Below are 23,295 nucleotides of genomic sequence, written 5' to 3'. Positions count from 1 at the left end.
AAACACGATAGGAGTGGGAGCACCCTCTGCAGGGCAGAACTAGAATTCAGAATTATTTTAGCAAGTTGGAGAAGTAATTTGGGGTAAACAAGGTCCTAATAAAAAAAAGTCTGTATTTTTGCATTTAGGTAGAAACAGTTGTCTGTACAAACAACATGAGGAAGATATTTAGGCAGTGATAAATAGAACTAAAACTGAAAAGTTGAACACAAGTCAACAAAGATTTGTAGTAATGAAAAAGGCAACTGTCAAACCAACCTGTATAAAAAGGCAGATAGCCTGGCAAGGCTTATGATGTATGTTCTCTACTCTAGCTGGTTGTGGTAGGACACAGCTGGAGTACAGTGTCTGGTATTGATCACCTCACTTAAAGGAGGATGTAGATCCTTTTGAGATCCAAGAGGAGTTTGGTAAAGATGATCAAAAAAAGGTTGAAGAAATGTGCAGTTTTTCCTCTTAAAATAGGTAAATCTAAGAGAAGACATGGTAGTAACTACCAAATAAATAAAAATTCATAGCAAGATGATAAGCTTTTCTCCTTGTCCACTTGTTGAGACAAATAACAGGGAACAGAATAGATTTAACTTAAGAACAGGTTAGGCCCTAAGAAAGCACTGACAGCACGAATAATAAAACCCTGGAATCAGTTGTCTGAGACATGGTATCTCTACCACTAGAGTTTTTAAGGACAAATCAAACATCTGTCATGGGTACTTAGGTCTAATTGATTCTGCTGTAGAGCAGAGAGATGGACTAAGATGGCCTCTTGGGATCACTTCCAGTATTCTTTTTTCTGGGTTTTTTTTTTTCCCTCTGGATATGTTGAATTATTAATGCATTAAATGCTGTTTCCATAGATTATTGATTAATATTTAGTTTCATTAAAGAATGACATCAAAACTGCAACTGCAAATCTACTTAAAAAAGAACAAGAATTAAACATAAGCAGGCTAACCTTGGAAGAAACCCAGAAAGAGACAGAAGAGAAGTATACAAGATACGAAGAACTGAGGAAATCATTTTTAAGTAAGTATTAAGTAGCTCCTCTACATAGTGGGTCTTTCTCTTGCTGTTTCCAAAAATGGTGTGTGATAGCCCTTTGTCTGCTTGTGGCTCAGGTGAACTATGAAACACATATAAATTGAGCTCTTTGCAACAACTGGAATTTATAGACACGGCCATAACACAAATATAAAGAATTAAAAAAAAAAAAAATGCCAGACCAGTTAAACAAGTCACTTGCTGCTAGAACCTAGTTTTATTTATAACAGCTTAACTGTAATATTCAGTCATTACACTGTCTAAAAACCCTTTCTCTGCTTTGTAGAGAAGAAAGATGAAGAGGTACGAGTCAAAAGAGCCATTCAGCAGTCAGTCAAAACTACTGGGAAGCTCAAGGAGGACACGGTAGTAACTTAAAACTTAGCTGTACTACTTCTGCAAAGTTTCCACCACCAGCTTTATTTCCTCCCAGTAAAGACCATCCATGGAGACTGGGACTGGGGGAGACAGGCTGGGGCTGGGCACATACTTTCCTCTCCGTTGCTGTGCTCCCATCTGGGGTATCCCTCAGACCTCAATTCAGCTTGTAACCCAGCATTTATAGCAAGCTGCCCTTGTGCTTGATTTTGCATTCCTTAGGCACATGAGCAAGTCAAAAAGAAGCTGGTGAACTAAGGGCATTTGTGAAGCTGCTTCTACTCAGATGCTTGCTACTGCTAGGGCAGGAATTTCTGCCACTTCAGTAACTCATACTTGAAAATTTTTCCTGTGCCCTTGCCTCTTTACCTGTATTTCTTGTTTCTGACTTCAGGCATTCAATCAGCACTGGTGTGAGGAGAGAGAAACTTGTATAGCTATGGGGGTAGTTGCAGTGGCTTAAAATGTCCGGGGCATGGGACATCTACTGCTCCCAGCCAGAGTGTCCCTGCAGAGCTCTCACAGTGACTCTGCCTGACAGCCGCCCTCAGACCTGCTACAGCTGATGAGCCTGAGTGCGGTAGCCACAGTGCATGTCAGACCTGCTGTGCCCGCACTGGCCATTTCTATGGTGCATACACAACCAGTCCCAGTATGTACTGGGACCATTTGCTTAGGGCTGCTGGGCATCAGGCAACCTGGCTAGAGCTTGCTTCAGCTGGGCTGTACATCCCAGGCAAACAATCAGATTGCTTTTGCTTTCTGTTTTTCTGCCAGAACAAAACTCTTAGGTGGAAGAGGAACACAGTCACACCTTCTGCTGTTAATAGGAAGAATTAAAGTGTCTTTAGTTACTGAGAAGCATAATAAGACAAGCTCAATAAACTACATAAAGGGCTCTTATGAGGCTGGTCAGGTTGCAGGATTCATGCCCCAGTGGCCTGGTAAGGGCAAAGCTCTCTGACGAGCTCCACAGAAGCCACATCAACACAGAAATTGTCTCTGTTCAGAAAAGGGAGACCTGTTTCTCCAACCACATTAGAATAGGAATAGCACAACAAAACAGTTGTGTACACCTGAGCCTCCAGTGACAGAAAAGCGATGCTCCTGTCATTGGGTGACCCTGCAGCAGGAAGGTCACTTCATGTCAGAGCTGGTTCCTTTCTTGTGGACCATAAGCAATCGCTTCCCCACTCTGTATCTCTTCCTCCTTGTTGGTAAGAGGGAATAGATACCTGTCTCGGATGGTACTTTGAAATTTTAAAATTAAAACTGCCACATAACAAAAGATTTTTTCACTTTATTTAATTACAAAAATCCTATATAAAGATCAGTCAGCAGTGAAGAGTTTATTATTAACAGCTGGAGCTGAGGAACAAATTGCGGATCAAGCGTGATGCTGCAGTTGACCAGCTGAAAAATCATACAGAGAGTATGAAGCTGCTAGAACGAGACATCTATGAGATCAACAGGAAACTTGACATTGTGAACATCGAGAACTGCAGATTCAAATTAGTGAGTATATTGAAGCTTGACAGTGTTCCTTCTCAGTGTGAAGTTCTCTGTTCATTTTTCATTTCACAGAGAACTAGCCATGGAAGATGATGAAACATAAACAGCACAGGGCAAACCTGGCCTTTTAAGTGAATGCATGGGACTGTGTTTAATTTGGAAGGAAACAAAGAGGAATATCCAAGGGCAAGGTGTCTCCCTGAGGCGTAATCAATATCGTATATCTGCTGCATTCAGTCAGGGACTGTAGGAAGAGGCCTTCCTGCCACATGAAGGGGGCTGAGATGCACGTGAGACATAGAATAGGCCTGTGCAATTTGGAATATATGCTTTTGAAAATATTCTGTATATGTTTCAGGCTCTAGGCTATCAGAGTAGTAGAACCTCCTTCCCCGTAAAACACATGAAGTAAAAGTGGTCTTATTGCCAGCTGTTACCAGGTTGCCATCCGGACCTGAACCCACATTTGTGCAGCCCTGTGGACTACATTTCTGAGCTGATCTGAACCCTGTGCACTGTTTGCTGCCTGCAAGTGCAGAGCTCTACTGCTGCAAGGGCAGCTGCCTGAATCTGTGCATGCTAGCACTGCAGATGCTAGGTACCAGCTCCTCTGCAGCTCTATCTGATTATATCCTTATGGAAAAAAAGGCTTCCCTCAGGAAGAAAATGCTTTGTTGCACTACAGACACCCCTTTCCTTATGTTCAGTTCATTAACAGAAGCTGAGAAACTCTGTTTTTTCTGATGCCTCTATTGCACCAGGGAATGCTGTTTATTGTGCCTGACCTGGGCCACCTAACACATTTCAGACAAACCTGGGACAGTACAAGCTGGGTGCTGGTAGAGCTTATCCAACGTGAATGAGTCCATCCTATTTTGGTGAAGCGAGTGAAGAAGAGTTTCCCTGTTTGTGCATGAACTGTGCTGCTCCAGCTGTTCTCAGCATCTTCATTTTATTTGGTAGCATAGACATAGCTGGCTTGTGTTGATTTTGGCAACTGTTAAAATTTGTTCAACAAGATGAAATGGGTGCTGTTGTTGAAAGAAAGCGTGTCCAGAGGAATACATTAACCTTTCTATTTCCATAAGCTAAAACTCAGCTTATTCTTCCTGATCTCTCTAGAAACAGTGAAACCATTTGGAAATTATTTATAAAACTGTGGCAAGTATTCTGTTGAAATTATTTTTTTTTCACAGTGCAATGCACAGATAAAAGAAGATATTTTTGCAATGGATTCTGAAGCAGAAAACCACAAGTCAGCAACAGTCAAAATCCTGAATGACCTAGCAGTGCTTCATGGTAACAAGTTAATGATCTCGGAACAAAAAAGTGTCATTTTTTAAAAAATATCTTTTGGTCTTTATGTCTTTTTTTGGCACAGCAATCTACCACATTTTAACTGTTGACTCTGTTGTAGATCTTGTTCTGAAGGGATGGTCAGAGGAGAGCTTTATTCAAAAGGTGAATTTCAATTTTCTATCATACTGTTTTGCATAAATATATTTCAGTTATCATGTAAAAAAAAAAATTCATATTGCAAATAAAGCACTATGATTTTTGAAGTCAAGCAGGGGCGACGTATTAAACCTATGTTTTCCAGCATTGTATAAAAGTCCTGGCTATAAAAACTTTTCCCAGTATTGTTCCTTCTGCTTGTCTTGCATTCAATCCTTAAACCTGTGCAGTCTCCCTGTACCTAATAACATTGTTGCTGTTCTACATCCAGCTCTTCAGCCTTGTAATACTTTTCCAGTTGGGGATAACCTTCATTTTGAACAGCAATTAAACCAAACTATCACGTAAGAAAGTTTTTCACCAGTTATTCTGTTAGAAAGGCAAACTTTGCTTTTTTTATGCAAGGATTGGATAGTTAATGAAAACTTTCAGCAGAGCTACAGGTCTCAAGCTATGGGAAAATAAGATAAATGAAACAAGTTTCTTAACTCTGTGTCATTACAGGAATTTCTGGAGAATGAGCAGGAAATACTGAACGCGGTGACAGCTCTAAGAGCAAAAATTCAACGACGAGAGGAAAAGATCGGTGATATTAATAGCAGACTACAAAATAAGCTGGAAGGACTGACTTCTCTGTTTGACAAAAAATCTAGAATGGATGATCACCGTAAGATACACTAAACTTTTTCTTTTCAACCCTTTTTTTCTTCTTTTTTTAAAAAAAAAAAAATCCCAGAATATGTTAATTCTTAGCAGTTTGTGATAAAAAACCAAATGGTACAGCCATGTTCTATCTGATCACTTTCCTGCAGATTGAGACCTAGCAGTAAATTTATTAGAAGAACTAGGCATGCTTTATAACACATCCTGGATATTTTTATCTTTAATTTCCACTTTCTAAAGGCTTGTGATAATAACAGTGAGGCGGCTGTAAAATAGTCTGAGCATCACTGATCTTTCCAGAACTACATGTTTACTTTTCCACAAAGGATAAATAAAACTAACAGACCCCCAACTCCCACAGCTTGTGGTTGCATGGTTATCACTGTAGGGCTATATGGTTAATTAATGTTTATGTTCTCTAGAATTTTACATGTGGGCAATTTGTACTGCTGTTTCCATTTAAATGAACAATATTCTATACTCTTGTCTTGTGGAGGGGTGATATTATGCAGGGGCCCTAGGTGCATACAAAGCACTTGCTTCAAGGCCTCCTTTTAGCTCAAACCTATAAATCTGCTTTACTTGTTGGTTCACAGAGGTCTCATTTGTAATGAGCCACAGGTTTGGTCACTGTGTGACCATTGTCTTGTTACAGAATGTGGTTTTTATATGTATTAAAGCTGAAAGGCTACGGCATACAGGCTGCTTTGAAATCATTGGGCCTGGGTAATGTGACAGGAAACCAGGGGGAGGAATGATGAATTTTTAGAGGAAGGGAATGTCCCTGGGAGGAAGTCAGGCAGAGAGGGGAAGGATGGTGAACATACAGCGGAAGAGAATCCTGCTTCATCTGAAGGCCAGCGCCAGCATTATTTTCTGTGTCAATTGTGCAGGGCAGGTTTCTTCACAGGGAGCCTGCACAAAAACATTGCTTACTCATCCAAAACTGCATGTATTAATTTATCTGCGTGTACCTAACACTTTGGCTGCCATGACATTTTTGTTATGCTAGTGAGAGAAGGTGATAAAAAGAGTTTATTAATTTGTATTTTACATTCCAGGTTTTGCTGAAGGCTAAAGCACCAGACCCCAGCAGGAAGGTCAGTGTGTTGTTTTGCCACGCATGGTCCATGGGGTGCACTGCCTTCCTGTAAGCTCTGCTTGGAACAAAGTCCCTCATTCTGCAGCCTTTAAAATTAACACGATTCTCTAGACCTATCAAAAGATGTACTCTTTACTACAGCTAATGTTACCTGGGAGTTGTTGTTACTTTTCTTTTCAAAAACAAGATGTAGCCCAATGTTTAAACCCAATACAGATAGTCCATACACGTAAATGCACATGAAAGTGTACAGTCCTCAGTACTTCACCTTTGCTAATGGCTTTTCTTGCACAGTGCTATTTTAACACATGAGGTTTAAAACCGTACTTTTGGAACTGTCCTCTAAATTCATGTGTCTGCAAATTATATTTTCTATGTAGCAGTACAGACAGAATTTATTTGATTTCCTTAAGGAGATCAATTACTTCCTTAATCCCTAAATAAAACCTTACTTCTACATGCAAGACCTAGTTTGTTTGCACGCTTTTTTTAGAACCAGTGAACCTGTCAAGTGGCAGTTCACAGAAAAAAGCTATCAGGAAAGGCGTATCAGACGTAATGAAATCAAACCTCCTGTGGAGAAAGAGGAGAGCGACATCTCGAGGCGGCCTGGCTGAGATGCCCCTCAGAGCCCCTGAGCTGCTGGCAGGCCCCGGCCTCAGCAGTGCTGATAGGCAATAGAATAAAAAAGGCATTACTGTCACACTTACAGAAATAGGCACTGTTGTTTGCACTGCTACAGCCAAGGATCCGTACAGTAAGAAGAGTTTAGTTTAATTTGAGAAGATTGACCTATTACTCTTCCCTCTGTGTTTAGACCTTCAGCACTGCTCTGCATCTTCTTCTAGACTCTTTATGGCACGAAGTTACTGGTCACTAATATACAGGATGCCACTTTGGGTATCTTCCTGTACAATACAGAGAGAGGACTAGAGTCTGTCAGTGGCCAAAAACCTCACTTCCAAACAGCCTCAGAGGTTTTAGTAATTCTTATCATGGTTTTCACACAAAGATTTTTGATGAGTTGTGCTGGTTTTGGCTGGGGTAGAGTTCATTTTCTTCACAGGAGCTAGCATGAGACTACGTTTTGAATTTGTGCTAAAAAAAAGCGTTGATAACACAGGGATGTTTTAGTCACTGCTGAGCAGTGCTTAGACAGGGTAAAAGCCTTTTCTGCTCTACACAAGAAGCACAAGAAGCTGGGAGGGGACCCATCTGGGACAGCTGACCCCCCCCCCCCCGACCCAAGGGGTGTCCCACACCGTATGGCGTCATGCGCAGCACTTAGGGCTGGGGGAAGAAGAAGGAAGGGGAGAGACGTTCAGAGTGATGGCGTTTGTCTTCCCAAGTCACCATTACGCATGCTGGAGCCCTGCTTTCCTGGAGATGGCTGAACACCTGCCTGCCCATGGGAAGTAGGGAATGAGTTCCTTGTTTTTCTTTGCTTGCGTGCGTGGCTTTTGCTTTACCTATTAAACTGTCTTTATCTCAACCCATGAGTGTTCTCACTTTTACCCTTCCAGTGTCGTCCCCCCCCCCCGGCTCCTTTTCTCTCTTCAACTGCTGTATGACCTCAGGAGTTCCTGCTAGACCACAGCCTTGTGTAGCGAGTTGGTCAGCTAGGTGCCCCTTAATTGTACCAGAAACTCCTACATGGTTGACTTGGGCAGAGAGAACAGTTACCCCTGACAGCCTTGAACCAGAGCAGTGTCATGGCTACTGGAATTCCAGTAATTACCAACCCGGATTGTGGCTCAGATGGAAATTTACTGACTAAAGCCAATCATCTCACAATCCTATAAAACAGCAGTCCTAAGTGACGCCCTTTGAGCTCTCCTGGCACCAGCATCTCCCTCTGAGCGGGACGCCTCTCAGAGCTAGCAAACTCTTAAAGTTTGCTAAAATCGGAGTTCCATCACCAAAGACTGACAGTGGAGCCTGGGCTCAACCCTTGCCTGTTGACAAATGCCAAGACATTAGATGTGAATGTTTCACTGAACTCAAGGGGAATTTTTAACAGGTATACCTTTTCATATATGTATGTATTCATGTCTGTGTGTATGCATGTGTGAATCAGATTAAGTAGTCTGTACATGTATGATTTAATTACAAAGTGAGTCTTATACTGCTGCATTATCCTTATTCACATAAACAGTTGACTAAGTCTGAGACTAAGATTGGACCTAGCCCCACCTAGACTCCTCTCTGAGAAGTTTAGAAAGCAAGGGGGTCTATTCTGAACCTCGTGACTCAATGGGAGGGTCCTCCTTATCCCTTGTATATGCAATCTCTCTGTGAATCATTACAACTCATTGTAATTTAATTTTCCTTTATGCACTTCCATGTAGTAACAGAGTGAACCTTGCCATCTTCGAATCTGTAACTAAGTCCCTGTTTTGATTGATTTTGTGTAATCACTTTGTTAATCACTGATCATTGAGTGCTATTAAAATACCACAGCCAAATCCTGCAATTCTCCACAAGTAAATTCTAAACTGCTGCTAAATCAACAGATGCCCAACATATTTTTTTTTTGATGGAATGAAGATGAAAGTCTGTTTCCACTGGTGGGGGATAGAAGCTAGAGTATGTGATGACAAAACCAAGCTCTACAGGATATTCAAGCTCTGTTTGTTTTATTGAAAGTCTACTGAAAACCAGGCTCTACTGTTTTATTCAAACACCACCTAAAATATTGTATTAAGAAATAAACACATACAAAAAACCTACTGTACTAGAATGCATCACAAGCTTTTTGTACAGATTCACAGTGATAAACAGATACAAAGACATTCCCTTCCATCTATACCAGATACTTAGGAAGAATACAAAGTGCAGCTTTTTATTACAGTCTCACTCAGAGGTGCTTCACCGAGAAGGCTTGTACATAAATAACTTCTTTTAAAACAGAAGTTTCCAAGCGTAACAAGCACTAAAATTGCTTAGTTCAGATCACGAGGACAGCGTTGTTGGCACAGGCTCCTTTCAATGTCCATTTCCACCTTCTGAGAGTATGCGTGATGGCTCAGTGTACTTTGCTGTCAGTAAGTAGAAGAGGGCAGGCGCAGGTACCAAGGCAAGCAACGGGAGGTCCTGCTCCAGCTTATCCAGTTTGGAAATGGAGATAATTCCATAGGCATGAAGTAACCAGTGGCTGAAGAGGACAACAAGCCTTTTCTTCCTGACAAGAAGATCCTTGAAAGACTTGCAAAACAAACACAGTATCCTGTTAGCATGCAGCCTGTTACCTAGTACCTGACATTTAAGAGATGTTATAGGTTGTGCACAGAGACTGTATGAAGCCTCCTGGGTTCGAGCCCTGCCAGGATGCAACACAGTTTCTCAGTGCACCATGAGAGGGAAGTCTTGCAGGAGCTTCCTCCAGCTAAGAGGAGGAGTCATAAAGGAAGAAGCTTAAATGCAGAATACACTGCCAAGAAAAGGCAAGAGACAAAGTGGTCTCTGCTCATTCAAGTACTTTATGTTACGAGTTTTAACATAGGAAACATGTTCACCTACCTCCACTTCAGAAGCAGACATGTACACAGCCAGTGTAACCAAAGACAACACCAGTATGATGTAAGGGAAGGCATAATCTAAAGGCAAACATTGAACACATTAGCAGGAAAAAGAATGTTATATACATTTCAGCAGAGACAGTTTTTCCACTTATGACCATGGGTGTGAAGTAAACTAAGCTACTATAACCCACCTCTTACCATCACATCTAACACACACAGCAGTAAGGGTCAGCCAAGCACAACTACTCAACACTTACGCCTTAGGTTTTCAAATTTAACTTTTGTCAAATGCAATCGATGCAAGTATTTCTAGGTGGAGTTACTGTACACTTAAATCACTAATTGAAAAAGGCAGATAATGAGAAAAGTACGCCAAGTGAGGATTTTGTGGCGCCTGTCCCCTTCACATGACAAGTATGCTGGAAGCTAAACAAAAACCAGCCAATTTCCCCAAACTTATACTTCAATCCATCTCTGAAATCGGACAAACTCTGCTTTAGCAGAACGGGGAATTTCCTCTCATACCCCCTCTATCCCTTTTTTGGGACAAGGACATTCTCTAGCAGGACCGGCAGAGGCAAAGCAGTGCTGGACAGGAGCCTGGTTAGGACAGGGCTACTAATGAGCAACCTTTTCAGGTAGGACTCCTCACAATAACCTTAAACAATGTCCTTATTCTCAAAGCAAAAAGAGCATCACGTCCCCTCCCTCCCGTAAGTCATCTGTTGGTATGCGCTTGTAGGTATGTTTATTAGTGCTGTTAGGAGAGAACTCACAGAGCAGGCCTCCTCCAACAGCCTGAAGCACGGTGAGGATAGGGAAGAAGTACAGTGCTGCATAAATGCTTTTAAATCGATCAGACTTTCCTAAACCACAGGCAATTTTCTTAACCAGAAGAGGCCGAAGTAGCATCATTAACACAAGACAGAAGGCGTAATATATAAACACAATGGTGTACCTGAGAAAAAAAGGAAAGAGAAATTCCTTAAAACGTGCAGTTCTTCTGCAGATTCAACTCAGAACAAGGGAATTTGGGGTTAGAGTCAGTCAAGTCTAAAGAATTTACAATCAAAGGATGTCAACACAGAACTATGGGCTCACTTTTCCTAGGGGAAAATGGTCAAGATGCAGCAAAGGGGAACAAAAATGAAGTATTATGCTTCATGACTAAACAGCCTATGCTACCTTCTTTGGTAACTCATAAAGTCACTGGGTGTGGCTAAGTGTTTCACACATAAAACAGCTCAATGCATGAAAAGACTTCAGGGATTAACACTCAATGGTCTGAGTTATATCTGAACACTTTTTGCAGCTTTGAGAAGAGGCACAGACAGAAACACTCTTGTATAAATGGAAGGGACAGACAGGAGTACAAAAGCCTTTAGACTCACAGGGGATAGACTGCTTCGTGAGTGCAGTGCACTGTGGTGACGTAGTCGGGACTTGGATTGTAAAGCATGGTGTACCAGTCCGAAAGCTTCTTCACCTTGCAGGAACGGATATGCAGAAAGCCGACAGGGTCGCTGACAAGCAGCGTAACAATTGCTGCAATGCTGCACTCGAACAAGGCAGTGACATGCTGCAACAATGCGCTGGAACTATGGAAGGAGAAAGAGCGATTTACTACTGTTTTGCTAATGCTAAAGGAAATCTCAATGCCGACTGAGAAGTGGAGGCTGATGCAGTAGAGAACCTTCTACAGAGTTAATATTCACTGTGACCAAGGATAGGATAACTCTGATCAAATAAAAAGTTAAGTATTTGAAGCCAAATGTGAAAACTCATTTACAATCTCAGATGATTTGGTGTGTAAAATGTGATTGAACAACATTCCAGCTTCTTAAATGAAAGCTTGCTGTAGCATAAGCAACCTGTCAGGTGAGGGACAGCAACGTGCACGCTGTTGCAGTTTCAAAGAAAGCAGCAGCAAGGATAAGACACCACACGTCTCAGAAGGGATAACATTGTTAAATATGATATAAGCAAAATTTTCAAAGCTGCAAGTCCTTGTTAAAGATGGTATATAGTCATATATGAATCGCTCTCAGTCCCCTATGTTTTCAGTGTTTGGCACCCTCCAGAGCCATTACCTCTTAAAAGTTCCAGTCTAGCACCTAATGGCCACATGCAGTGGTGATTTTAAACCCCTGTTTTACAGAATCCTTGATGCACCATGCTGACATAAAGGTTACATCAGCTATGCTATCAGGACCAAAACCCAGCATACGTATTCCTAAAGAGAGAACTCAAACCCATTCTGTTGTTGCATGTGTGCAGCACCGCTGATCGGGTAGGTCTGGCCCAGGAGAGAGGGGATGACAGCGCGCTGCTCCTGCCCGCTAGTGGGAAACCCAATCCAGCCCAAATTGCCAGATGGACTGGGCACCACCACATTAAAGAGATACAATCCATGTCCTGAGGGCAGTGACTGGTGAGAAGGACCTGCAGGACTTTTGTATTTGTAAACAAAATCCCCCTCCAGCTGCCCAAAGCGTATGTGCTACTGCATCAGCTCAACCAACAGCATGAACTGCTGGACAGGTCAATTCAGCATCTCAGATTGATCACTCATGGATATGAGATTTCCATTTTTAAATAACTTTTTAAAAGGAGGGGTTTACAAACCTCTTTTTTCCTGAATACCATTCAATAAAGAACCAGTGTAAAACCAGGGGAAGCATGGCCATGAAGCCAAGGTACAGCCAGTCATAGCGGTCCGGAGATCCTATACATTCTCGGCAGATTTTGTTGTCATCGGTTCTTTGACCTCTAGGGCATACCTACAAAAAGCAGAGACTGTATTTACAAAGCATCTGAGTACCAATAACAAATAATTTCTGGAAAAACACCCTGAAGTAGTACTAGGAAAAGACACTAATCAGATTTTTAAAGAGATGGAACATTAACCTCAGCGATTTCTCAGCTTAGACTGGCCTTGCTCTCTCTGGCCCTTATTTCTTAATATAAATAAAGGCAAAGCACATTTAAAAGGCTTCATCCGAGACTCCCTTTTCCTCTCCCACTGTCACTCCACCTCCTTTTCACCGCTATGCTCACTCGCCAGGCTGCTCACAACCACTGCCCCACAGTTTCTTGCTCCCCATTCATTCCACCCTCCCTGGATCTTGCTCTCCCTTAGCACTCCAATAAAATCAGTGGGCAGAGTGATTTCAGCGCAGCTCTCCATACCATCCCGTTCTGTTCCAGCTTTTGCAGCCCCTCCGTTCGGCTCCGGTTTAGCACCGAGCCTTCAGCACCTCCTTCGGGGAACATGTTGTTGAGCAGCTCCTGCCTTCGGTAAGGCAGCTCTGCCTGCCCTTCGCAGCCCTCGCCTCCACGGGCTCCCCAAGGCACCTCACGGCTGGGCTGCGGTGCCGCTTACAGCGGGATCCGCATCAGCCTCCGGAGCGGCCCGGCCCGGCCCGGCCCGCGTCGCCAACGTCGGGCCCAGCCCGGGAGGGAGCGGGGCCATCCCCCCCTCCCCAGGCCTCGCCTCGCCCGCGCCCCACTTACCCCGCAGTCCCCGTAGGTCTCCACGGAGCCGTTGACCGACAGGACGGTCCTGCCGCAGTACAGCCCGAGGCAGGCGGGCTGGATGTCCACAGCTGCAGGGAGAGCGCAGCCCGCGTTACCGCCGCGCTCCGGTCCGCCTCGCCCGGCCTCGCACCGCGGCTCCCCCGCGGCCGAGAGGCACCGAGCGCCACCCCCGGCCCGCTCCAGCTGCTGACAACCCCCACTCCCACTCCCAGCCCGCTACGGCCGGGCCCGGTGCCCCCCGCCCGGCCCGCCCCATCGCATCCTACCGGAGTGGAACATCCCGGTAACCCAGCAACAGCCCCTCCGGCTCCGCCCAGCTACTTCCGTACGCGTCACTTCCGCTTCCGACGCGGGCAAGCTTCCCCTCCGCGGAGCGGGGGCGTGGCCACGCGCAAGGGGCGGGATGCTCCGCCTCGGGGGCGTGGCCGCGGGCGGGGGCGCGCCCCGCATGCTCCTCGCCCCGCCGGGGCGCGGGCGATGGCGGCGGAGGGGGGCGGCGGTGCGGGCGGGCGGCTGCCGCCGCGCTCGGCCTCGGGCCTGGTGCTGCAGACGGTGGAGATGCACACGGGCGGCGAGCCGCTGCGCATCGTCCCGCGGCTGGAGGCGGCGGAGGCGGCGGTGGCGGCGGGGGGCCTGTCGCTGCTGTCGCTGCGGCAGGAGGTGGCGGCCACGCAGGACCACGTGCGGCGGGCGCTGGTGCACGAGCCGCGGGGCCACGCCGGCATGTACGGGGCGGTGGTGGTGCGCGGCGGGGCGGCCGCCGCCGGCGCCCACCTGGCAGTCCTCTTCCTGCACGGCGCCGGCTACAGCACCATGTGCGGCCACGCCGTCCTGGCCCTCGGCCGCTTCGCCCTCGACTACGGGCTGGTGGCGGCGCCCAGCAGCCCCGAGACCGCCGTCCGCCTGCGCTGCCCCTGCGGGCCCGTCACCGCCTTCGTGCCCTGGGATGGCTGCCGCAGTGGCAACCCCGTCCGCTTCCACAGTGTGCCTGCCTTCGCCGCCGCCATCGGTGGGGACCGAGCCTGCAATGCCGGTTTTAGCAGGGGGGTTGGTGGTGGCTGTGCCAGGCTGGGGGCTGGCAGCCTGGCTGAGGGGCATCTGGCAAATCCCTCCCCAATTCCAGTGTCCCCCAGAGGCAGGGTGAGGCCATCGGGGATGGCATAAGGCATCACATGCCGCGCTCCAGCACAGGAGCGCTTGAGTTGTCGTCCCCGTCTTCCCCTTGCATGCAGCTCGGTTCTTTTGGTCCACATGCGAGCCATGGCTCAGCACAGATTCCCATCCTCACCACCCTCCCTTTCTCTGCCCAGACTTGGCCATTGACGTCCCTGGTCACGGGAAGGTGGTGGTCGACATTGGCTACGGTGGCACTTTTTACGCCTTTCTCAGCGCCGAGCAGCTGGGCCTTGATGTGTGCTCTTCAAAGACCAGAGACCTTGTCAATGCAGCGAGCGCGGTGACGGAAGCGGTGAAGAAACAGGTATGGCAGCGTGCTGCAGTACCCCAGCATGTTCCCTTCGGGGTGACTGCACCAGAACATGGCCCTTTATTCCCCTGAGATGCTCAGGATGGGAGGGAGTCCCATCTTCCCAGCCCCATGTTGAATTTCAGAGTCCTCCTCCAGCCTCACAAGGGTGAGAAGGAGTTTGCTTTCCTGCTGCTGTGTCCGTCTCTGTTACTGGAGAAGCAGAGGTGGAAATGCAGCAGTGTTGCCTTGTCCTCTTTCTCTCGTCTCTTGGGGAAGCTGTACTGCATGTACTGTTGACTGCCCAACTGCTGCGCATGTTGGTGAACTTGTCTGTGCTGTTCCCAGTTCAAGCTTCATCACCCTGAAAGCGAAGACCTGGCTTTCCTCTACGGCACCATACTGACAGATGGGAAAGACACCTTTAGTGAGGAGCCCACCACCAACATCTGTGTGTTCGCAGATGAACAGGTATGGAAACGGGCTCTCCTCAGACACACAAGGCACCACCTTTTTCCCTTCTTACATCCTCCACAGAGGCGAGGGATGGTTCTGCTGCTTCTCGTTTTGGGCAGCGATCATTGCTTCTGCTACAGTGATGTCTCTGAAGAGCTGAGCGTCACTTAACACGTGCAGTTTTAGCTCCTAATGACAGAAATACTTCTGCACATCTTAGATGGTGGCATTTTGAAAAGGTTCATACCCATGCCCTATAACTAGGAATTTCCCAGGAATTCAGGGGCTGAGGCGGGATCCCCACAGACGTAGTGTATGTTCTTAAAGTCCTAATCTAGGGAACAGCTGCTGGGGATCAACAGAGCTGGAGAGAAAAGAGGGGGTGTAAACTTTTATCCGTGCGTGCTGTGGGTAAGTGTCATGATCCAGACTGGGCTGCCCAGGGAGGATTGTTGCAGTTCTGTGATTCTCTTGGGCTAAATTAAGGTGAAATGACGAAACGATCGATTAAACACTTTACTGATGGTAAAAAACCAACCTGAACTTGGAAAGCATAACAGTAGGCAACCTGAACTAGGAAAGCGTAACAGTAGGCAATGTGAGCCTAACTGGAATACTTATAAGAGGAAAGGAAAAAGAAGAAGAGGTGGGGGGAGAGAGAAATATCACCACCCTTGGATCCCGCGATGTTGATGGTAAACGTAGCAATCCTCCGGTGGTGGGCGCGCACGTGGCTCCTTGGAGTTGTGTCTTTTATGGTCATCCCCGATGACCAGTCCCCCCCTCTGGTCTCACTCCCTTGAGGACTTACGTGGTTCTTGTTCCAGAATGTTCTTCATCTTCTGCGCAGGCACCATTGTGGGAGGTGGTCATGAGCCCCCTCCTCAAATGAACTGTGTATGACCTCTGGCCATACATAGTAAGTTGTAAGGCACGGCAGAAGGCAGAACTGTGCATCCTCCCACACGCCTTTCCGGCTCTGGCTTCTCACCTGTGGTTTAGTGGTACTGTGCAGACCCTAATTTATCACCATGAAGACCTTAACTTGTCTGGCCATAATGTTTGAGACATCAACATACATTAACTCTTTCAGTCTCTCCCAGTAAGGTATCACATAAATAGCAGGGGAAGTTTTGGTTGGACTTCCCAGCAGTGAGGAGTGTGGATTGTTGGAACAGATTGCTTCCAAAAGCTGGCCAACGCTGTGTTTTTGGAGGTTTTAAAGACCAGGCTGGGCAGCAGCTCTCAGTTAGTGTAAGGAGAACTGATCCTACCTTGACATGTGAGAATGGGGAAGGTGGCCTCTGCCCCTCTCAGTCCTTTTGCTGTGATGCTGGGAAGCTTTCAAGCACTCCCTAAATAGCCTCGGTGTTTATTAGATTACTCGTCCTTACTAGTTTGCCAAAGCTGATCGCAATCCAAAAGTCCCCCAAACCTGCTTATTTTGTCTTCTCATTTGTGATGTGTCCTGATTCTGTACAAACCCCTGGGCTAGGCAGATTTCCCCCAAGTGCAGTATAAAGGTGGCAAAGAGAACTGATGGGAACAATATTGTTTTCTGTTAAAACCCAAAATATTAGAGCTGGTTCATCTTCTGTTCTGAATGTAGGTTGACCGAAGTCCGACAGGTTCGGGTGTGACAGCTCGCATCGCCTTGCAGTACCATAAGGGACTCATCCAGCTGAATCAGACCAGAACCTTTCGGAGCAGTACCACAGGGTCCTTGTTCACCGGGAAGGCAGTGCAGGCAAGTGGCTTGTGCTGGACTTTCCCTCTGGCTTGAGGACTGCTGGAAAAGTGGTGTTGCCTTGACCCAGTGGAGCAGCAGAAAAGCCTTTCCGTGCCTGGGGAAGGGTAAATGGAAGGAGGGAGGTGCCTGGGGGTCTTGACTTCCCACAAGCCTCACGCTTCAGGATTTTTTATTAGGGAAGCAAGTAGCAGTAAGACCTTGTTCTGTTTTGTGGCTTCCCTTCAAATCCTCCCTCAGCCATCAGGAAAGGACTGCGCACCTCAACAGCTTGTTGGCCTCCTTTGAGGCAAACCCAGGCTATGGCGGTGCAGGGGGCTCGCAAGCTCAGCACGGGGGCAGCAGCTGTCATGCAGGTGTGGGGCTCGTGCAGGCAAGGTGAAGCAGTAAAAGGGCTGCTGCATGCTTTGGGATGTACCAGGGCAGAGCGCTCGGTGAGGGGTGTCTCTGCCTAAGTGCCAGGTAGCGCTGGCATTTCATGGGGTTGGGAGAGCGGGCAACCTCCTGTCGCCTCTGTCCTGATCCTAATCCCTCTGCAGGAAGCCAAGTTTGGGGACTACAACGCTGTTGTTGTGGAAGTCTCAGGAGAAGCCTTTTACACCGGTACAGCCACCTTCACTGTCGAAGAGGAGGACCCGCTGAAATACGGCTTCTTCTTCAAGTGATCTGAGCCACTGGGCAGGGGCGAAGTCTCACTGATGGTGCTGCGCTTCTGCTCATGCATTCCTGTTCTGCTTCTCCACACGGCTCATTGCAGTATGCCAGAGCAACATGAACAGCCTTTGGTGGTGTGGCAGCATCTGCTGCGTTTCAAGATAACAGGCCGTGTTCCCCTATTGTGATTAGCATATTGGGTGCAATGTGATTAGCATATTGGGTGCAATGTGATTAGCATATATGGGCTGCTCTGAGAAGCCATAATCTTTTTCTTCTTTCTTATCAATAATTATTTGCGAAAATGGAGCTGATCTTGGAGAGCTGTCTTCAAATTTATGTGCCTTCTCTATGCCTGCAAATTACTAATTTCAAAGCCAGCTTCCTATTAAACGCCAGCTGAAGACACTGCCTTTCTCCTCTTGTTTTCACCCCCGGAGCTCGTTTCCAGGACTCTGTTGAGTGTACCATGGCTGTTGGTTTGGATTGCCTGCTCTTCCTCCATGCCTCCCGCTCAGCCGGTTGTGCTGCTCCGTCTCATGCCCCAGCTTCCCCAGCGTGCCCTGCTCAGGCCTGTCCAGATGCCCCCTTCCTCACTGCACTCGCTTCACCCCTGCCAGAGCCCTCCTGCCTCCTGGGGCTGGGTGCAGGTGCTCAGAACTTGCTGCTGTCCCTGCTGCGTGTCCAGGTTACGCTGCTTCCCTAAACCTTCCTCTCTTGCTTATCTTGGACCATTGGCTGCAGATACCCCATGGTTAACTTTCAACAGGAGTAGCTGTATTCCAAGGTCTGATCCACTATGACCTTTGATTGCAAAATTATTTACTGATGATTTTGTCTCAGCCGGGGGCAGCTTGTGCAGCAGAGTGCAGTCAGTGTGTGCTTTGCCAGAGTCCATCGAGGCAGGGTTGCCAGTGCAAAAACCAAACCAAGCCCTGGGTTGTAGGCAGGCTTTTGCAGTGGCAGAAGCAGAGCTTCAGACCACTTGGGGCCTGTAATTTTCACTGTCTGGACAAAATGGTGTTCGTTTATTGAAGACAGTCATGGGAATGTGCCTTGTTAAAATGAGACATGAAAATGAGAATTATCATCTCCTGGTAGCTCATGCAGCAGAAGCGAGCAAGTTGCACTGCAGAGCTTGGAAAAGGTTGGCATGGATAAGCTTGAGAGGAATTTCTTCTGTCAAATTGAAAATTATAACTTTCAAACAGGAAGAAACAAAAATCCCCACATTCAGAGAGTATCTGCGCTGCCAGTGGAGGTTTACTAGGCTGGCGCCTGGGGCTGTGGTGGTGCAGCCCCCCGGGCCACTCTGAGATCCCAGGACAAGCCCTGTCGTGCTGTTCTCTTGGTCACAAATGTAGTGACTCGGCGTCAGGTGGTCTCTGTCCACACCTGGGCCATCTGCTGCCTGAATTGTGTACCAGAATGACTCGGCATGAATTGTGGCCAGAAAGTAAAATACGGACCGAAGCCAATCATCTTGAGATCCCATAAATAGCGATCCAAAAGGGAGACCTTTTGAGCTCTCCGGGACCGCGGCGGGCTGTGTGACCCAGTATCTGTCCCTGAGCTGGGATGCCTCTCAGGGTAGATTTCACGAGGATTGAAGGACCGTCTGTCGACGATTTCGCGAGGACTCAAAAGGCCTGATTTCATGAGGTTCACTGCCCGCCCATTGATGAATGCCGGCACACAAAAGTGAGTAATTAATGAAACTCATGAAAAGGGAAATTTTAATCACAGGTTAACCTCTGTGTGTGTACGTGCAGTTTGATTCAGAACTGTTTGTCTGTCTGTGCGTGTGTGATTTGATTTAAGGCTGCTTGTCGGTCGGTCTGTGTGTGATTTGATTTAAACCCCATCTGTGTGTGCAACCCTGCTGTAAGTTTCGGGTGACCCTTGCCATTCTCAAATCTTTAACTAAGTCTCTATTTTGATTGTAACAAGTTCCATTGAATTACTCTGTTAAAGTGGCTGATGCTTAAGTGCTGTTAAGAATTATACAACCTAATTCTGTGATCTCTCTCAAAAATATTAATAAATCTTAAATTGCTGCTAAACCAAAACCATGTAAAAAAAATCATATTCACAACAGGGGCTCTTGCTCCTAGCTTTCCTGTAACCCCTGGATAAATCCCGTCCAGTCGGGGGGAACAAGAAGTGACACACATCCTCCATGCTTGCAGGAGCAAACTCATCCGTGTGATTCTAGCTTCTGGGCATCTCCCTTGTGATCAGCCCCCCAGCCTGGCTCCTGGGGAGGAGCTGGGGCAGCAAGTCACAAAGCCCAGCACAGAAACGTCAGAAGCTCTTCAGCCATTAATTGGGTCACAGCCTTCATTATCTATTTACTATCCCTAAGATATTTTTCACGTAGGGGCAAGCAGCTCCAGCATGGCTGAGAGCGTTGGGACAGGATCCTGCTGCCCATGTGGGGGTCCCTGGCCTGACCCCTCAACCCCTCAGCTTGTGAGACCCCAGCCCGGAGAGTGTGGGGGGTGGTCCCGGCTTCTGCCGGAGCATCTGGGGGTAGCTGGTGCCTGCCTGTCCTGATGGGCTGCGGGGCTGTGCAGGAGAGGGGCTGTGAAGGGAGAGGGTCCGTGAGGGGAGAGGGTCTGTGAGGGGAGAGGGTCTGTGAGGGGAGAGGGCTGTGAGGGGAGAGGGGCTGTGAAGGGAGAGGAGCTGTGAGGGGAGAGGGTCCGTGAGGGGAGAGGGCTGTGAGGGGAGAGGGGCCGTGAGGGGAGAGGGTCTGTGAGGGGAGAGGGCTGTGAGGGGAGAGGGGCTGTGAAGGGAGAGGAGCTGTGAGGGGAAAGGGTCCGTGAGGGGAGAGGGCTGTGAGGGGAGAGGGCTGTGAGGGGAGAGGAGCTGTGAGGGGAGAGGAGCTGTGAGGGGAGAGGGTCCATGAGGGGAGAGGAGCTGTGAGGGGAGAGGAGCTGTGAGGGGAGAGGGCTGTGAGGGGAGAGGGCTGTGAGGGGAGAGGGGCTGTGAGGGGAGAGGAGCTGTGAGGGGAGAGGGTCCATGAGGGGAGAGGAGCTGTGAGGGGAGTGGGCTGTGAGGGGAGAGGGTCCATGAGGGGAGAGGGTCCATGAGGGGAGAGGAGCTGTGAGGGGAGAGGGCTGTGAGGGGAGAGGAGCTGTGAGGGGAGAGGAGCTGTGAGGGGAGAGGGTCCATGAGGGGAGAGGGCTGTGAGGGGAGAGGGTCCATGAGGGGAGAGGGCTGTGAGGGGAGAGGAGCCGTGAGGGGAGAGGGGCCATGAGGGGAGAGGAGCCGTGAGGGGAGAGGGGCCGTGAGGGGAGAGGAGCCGTGAGGGGAGAGGGGCCGTGAGGGGAGAGGAGCCGTGAGGGGAGAGGGGCCGTGAGGGGAGAGGGGCCGTGAGGGGAGAGGAGCTGTGAGGGGAGAGGGGCCCTGTGGGGAGCAGGCTGTGGGGACCCGTCCCCGACTGTGGGACGGTGATGATACCGGTGTGGGGCAAAGGCGGGCCCCTGTCCCCAGCCTGGCCGTGGTGGCCGGGGTCTCCCGGCCCGGCTGTTCGGCGCTGGGGGCGCCGCTCCTGCGCCCCCGGGCCGCGGGGCGGGCGGGCCGGGCCGGTTTCCCGGGCAACGGCGGCCGGGCGACGTCAGCGGTGGCGGGGCCGGCGGCCCGGGCGGGCGGGGAGCGGGGCGGGCGGGCAGCGCCTCTGCAGCCGCGGCGCCGGCCGGGGCATGAGGCTGCGCATGGAGCCGGCGGCGGCCGTGCCGGGCAACCTCTCCCGCGGCGGCGGCAATGAGAGCGGCGGGGCGGCGGGGGCGGCGGCGGTGGCGGCGGCTGTGGCGGGGTGGTCCGCGGCGGCGCTGGCCTCGCAGGCGCTGGCGCTGCTGCTCATCTTCGCCATCTCGGCGCTGGGCAATGGGGCGGTGGTGCTGGTGATCGCCCGGCACCGGCAGCTCCGCACGGTCACCAACGCCTTCGTGCTGTCGCTGTCGCTGTCGGAGCTGCTGGGCGCCCTGCTCTGCCTGCCCCTGGCCTTCCTCAGCCTGCTCAGCCGCCCGCCCGGCGCCTGGCTCTTCGGGCAGCGCCTCTGCTTGGCCAGCGCTGCCCTCCACGCCGGGCTGGGCATCGCCGCCACCCTCACCATGGCCCTCCTCTCCTTCGACCGCTACTGCGCCATCGTCCGCCAGCCCCGACACAAGATGGGCCGCCGCCGCGCCGCCCAGCTCCTGGCTGCCGTCTGGCTGGCCGCCCTGGCCCTGGCTGGACCCTGGTACGGGCTGGCGGGCGAGGGGCGGCGAGAGGCCCGGCCCGGGGCCTACCGCTGCGTCTACGTGCTGCCCTGGGGCTCCTCCCGGCTGGGGCCGCCCTACGGCGCGGCCCTCATCGTGCTCTGCTACCTCCTGCCCTTCGCCCTCATGTGCTTCTGCCACTACAATATCTGCCGGGCGGTGCGGCTGGCCGAGAGCCGCGTGCGGCCCCTCACCACCTACGGGCACCTGCTGCGGGCCTACGGGGAGATGCGCACGGCCACCACCGTCCTCATCATGATCGTCTCCATCATCTGCTGCTGGGGGCCCTACTGCATCCTGGGGCTGGCCGCCGCTGCCGGCCACCTGCCCTTCTCGCCCACTATGGACGCCGTGGCCAGCGGGATGGCCTGGGCCAATGGTGCCATCAACCCCCTCATCTACGCCGCCCGCAACCCCAACATCTCTGTGCTGCTGCGGCGCAGCCGTGAGGGTGGCTACAGGACTAGGAACAACATGGCAGCCTACCTCTCTGCCCCAGGCCGCCGGCCAGAGCTCCGGAGCCGGGCTGACCGCGTCCGGGAGCGCTACGTCAACCGGCACAATGGTCCCCCAGGCAGTGCCCCATCCTCCTCCAGCCCAGCGAGTGGTGGAGAGGTGGCCATGTGGGCCTGCAAGAACCCTGCCGTTGTCTTCTGTCGGGATGGGCAGCCAGACACCATCTCTGAGGCTGCCTTGCAGGCCAAAGCGGACACCGTTAACACCAGCCTCTGAAGGCATTGGAGTCCAGGATGGAGGCTTTGAGCCCTGGGGCAGTCTCGCCAAGGAAATGCAGGGAGCCTTGGCGCTTGGAGACCTTTGCAGCCAGACTACCAGGAAATCAGAGATGTGACTGCATGAGCCACAGTGTGATTTCTCCTCCATCGTATGAGCTCTTGTTTGGCGACCCAGTCTGCGAGCACCGAGAGATCCATGGGGAAAGGGAGTGCCCCCTCCCTTTCAGCAGGCCTGACGCACTGGTGATAGCTGCTGAACCCAGGCAGCACAAGAGTCTGGCTGCAAGAATGAAACAGCATTTGCTCCAGTCCTGCGGAAAGTGCCACAGCGAAGCTGGGAGACAGACACATAAATACAGCCCAAACCGACTGTGTGAGCTGTTTGTTAAGTGCCAAAAAAGCAATTGAAAGCTGAGCACTGGCAGCTGGAAGACACTCTGAAAACACCACTGTGAAAACCACATAATGGCAGGAAAATGCTGCTTTAACCCATTATATGAGGAAGTGCTGATAGTCAGAAAGTTAGACTGCAAGTCAGGCTAAAAAAGTGATCTGTTAAGATGATTTTTTTTTCCCCCCCAAACTCCCAAGCATAGCAAAACAGTAATTGTGACAAGGAAGATGTATGATACCGGGAGAGAAGGAAAGGAAGATGAAACCTCAGTTGTCAGAATTTCAGCAGCCTTTTTTTTTGCAGGTACAGTCAGCTTAAAATACTATGAATATGAGAAATGAGAATACTTCAGACAGACTGAGGGGAAGGGTGTG

General features: G+C 49.5%; 4 protein-coding genes across 4 annotated transcripts in view; 3 read left to right on the top strand and 1 right to left on the bottom strand.

Moving 5' to 3' along the window:
- CCDC175 (coiled-coil domain containing 175) overlaps nt 1-6,768 on the top strand; it is a 32,108-nt gene extending 25,340 nt beyond the window's left edge. The window contains exons 13-20 of the mRNA XM_075713063.1: nt 374-410; nt 1,328-1,407; nt 2,782-2,934; nt 4,128-4,230; nt 4,313-4,392; nt 4,891-5,053; nt 5,646-5,775; nt 6,645-6,768. Coding sequence (XP_075569178.1) covers nt 374-410; nt 1,328-1,407; nt 2,782-2,934; nt 4,128-4,230; nt 4,313-4,392; nt 4,891-5,053; nt 5,646-5,775; nt 6,645-6,768 — 870 coding nt within the window. The remainder of the gene's footprint in view (nt 1-373; nt 411-1,327; nt 1,408-2,781; nt 2,935-4,127; nt 4,231-4,312; nt 4,393-4,890; nt 5,054-5,645; nt 5,776-6,644) is intronic.
- Nucleotides 6,769-8,786: 2,018 nt separating this feature from the next.
- On the bottom strand, nt 8,787-13,508 carry JKAMP (JNK1/MAPK8 associated membrane protein). Its single transcript, XM_075712653.1, has 7 exons — nt 13,476-13,508; nt 13,186-13,277; nt 12,298-12,452; nt 11,064-11,270; nt 10,449-10,630; nt 9,671-9,747; nt 8,787-9,355 (listed from the first exon to the last, which is right to left on the bottom strand). Exons 1-7 carry the CDS (start codon nt 13,486-13,488, stop codon nt 9,137-9,139), a joined length of 945 nt encoding a protein of 314 aa, XP_075568768.1. The 5' UTR covers nt 13,489-13,508; the 3' UTR covers nt 8,787-9,136.
- Nucleotides 13,509-13,686: 178 nt separating this feature from the next.
- On the top strand, nt 13,687-17,542 carry L3HYPDH (trans-L-3-hydroxyproline dehydratase). The gene is made up of 5 exons (XM_075713007.1): nt 13,687-14,218; nt 14,520-14,689; nt 15,023-15,145; nt 16,740-16,881; nt 17,421-17,542. The coding sequence occupies exons 1-5, from the start codon at nt 13,687-13,689 to the stop codon at nt 17,540-17,542; spliced, it is 1,089 nt and encodes a 362-aa protein (XP_075569122.1).
- Nucleotides 17,543-21,235: 3,693 nt separating this feature from the next.
- On the top strand, nt 21,236-22,525 carry GPR135 (G protein-coupled receptor 135). The gene has a single exon (XM_075713225.1). The coding sequence runs from the start codon at nt 21,236-21,238 to the stop codon at nt 22,523-22,525; it is 1,290 nt and encodes a 429-aa protein (XP_075569340.1).
- The last annotated feature ends 770 nt before the right edge of the window (nt 22,526-23,295 follow it).

This window comes from Pelecanus crispus, chromosome 6, assembly GCF_030463565.1.
Source record: "Pelecanus crispus isolate bPelCri1 chromosome 6, bPelCri1.pri, whole genome shotgun sequence".
In the NCBI taxonomy this organism is placed as follows: Eukaryota; Metazoa; Chordata; class Aves; order Pelecaniformes; family Pelecanidae; genus Pelecanus; species Pelecanus crispus.
The sequence above is the reverse complement of the archived record's forward strand: the minus strand, read 5'-3'. Positions and strand labels throughout refer to the sequence as shown.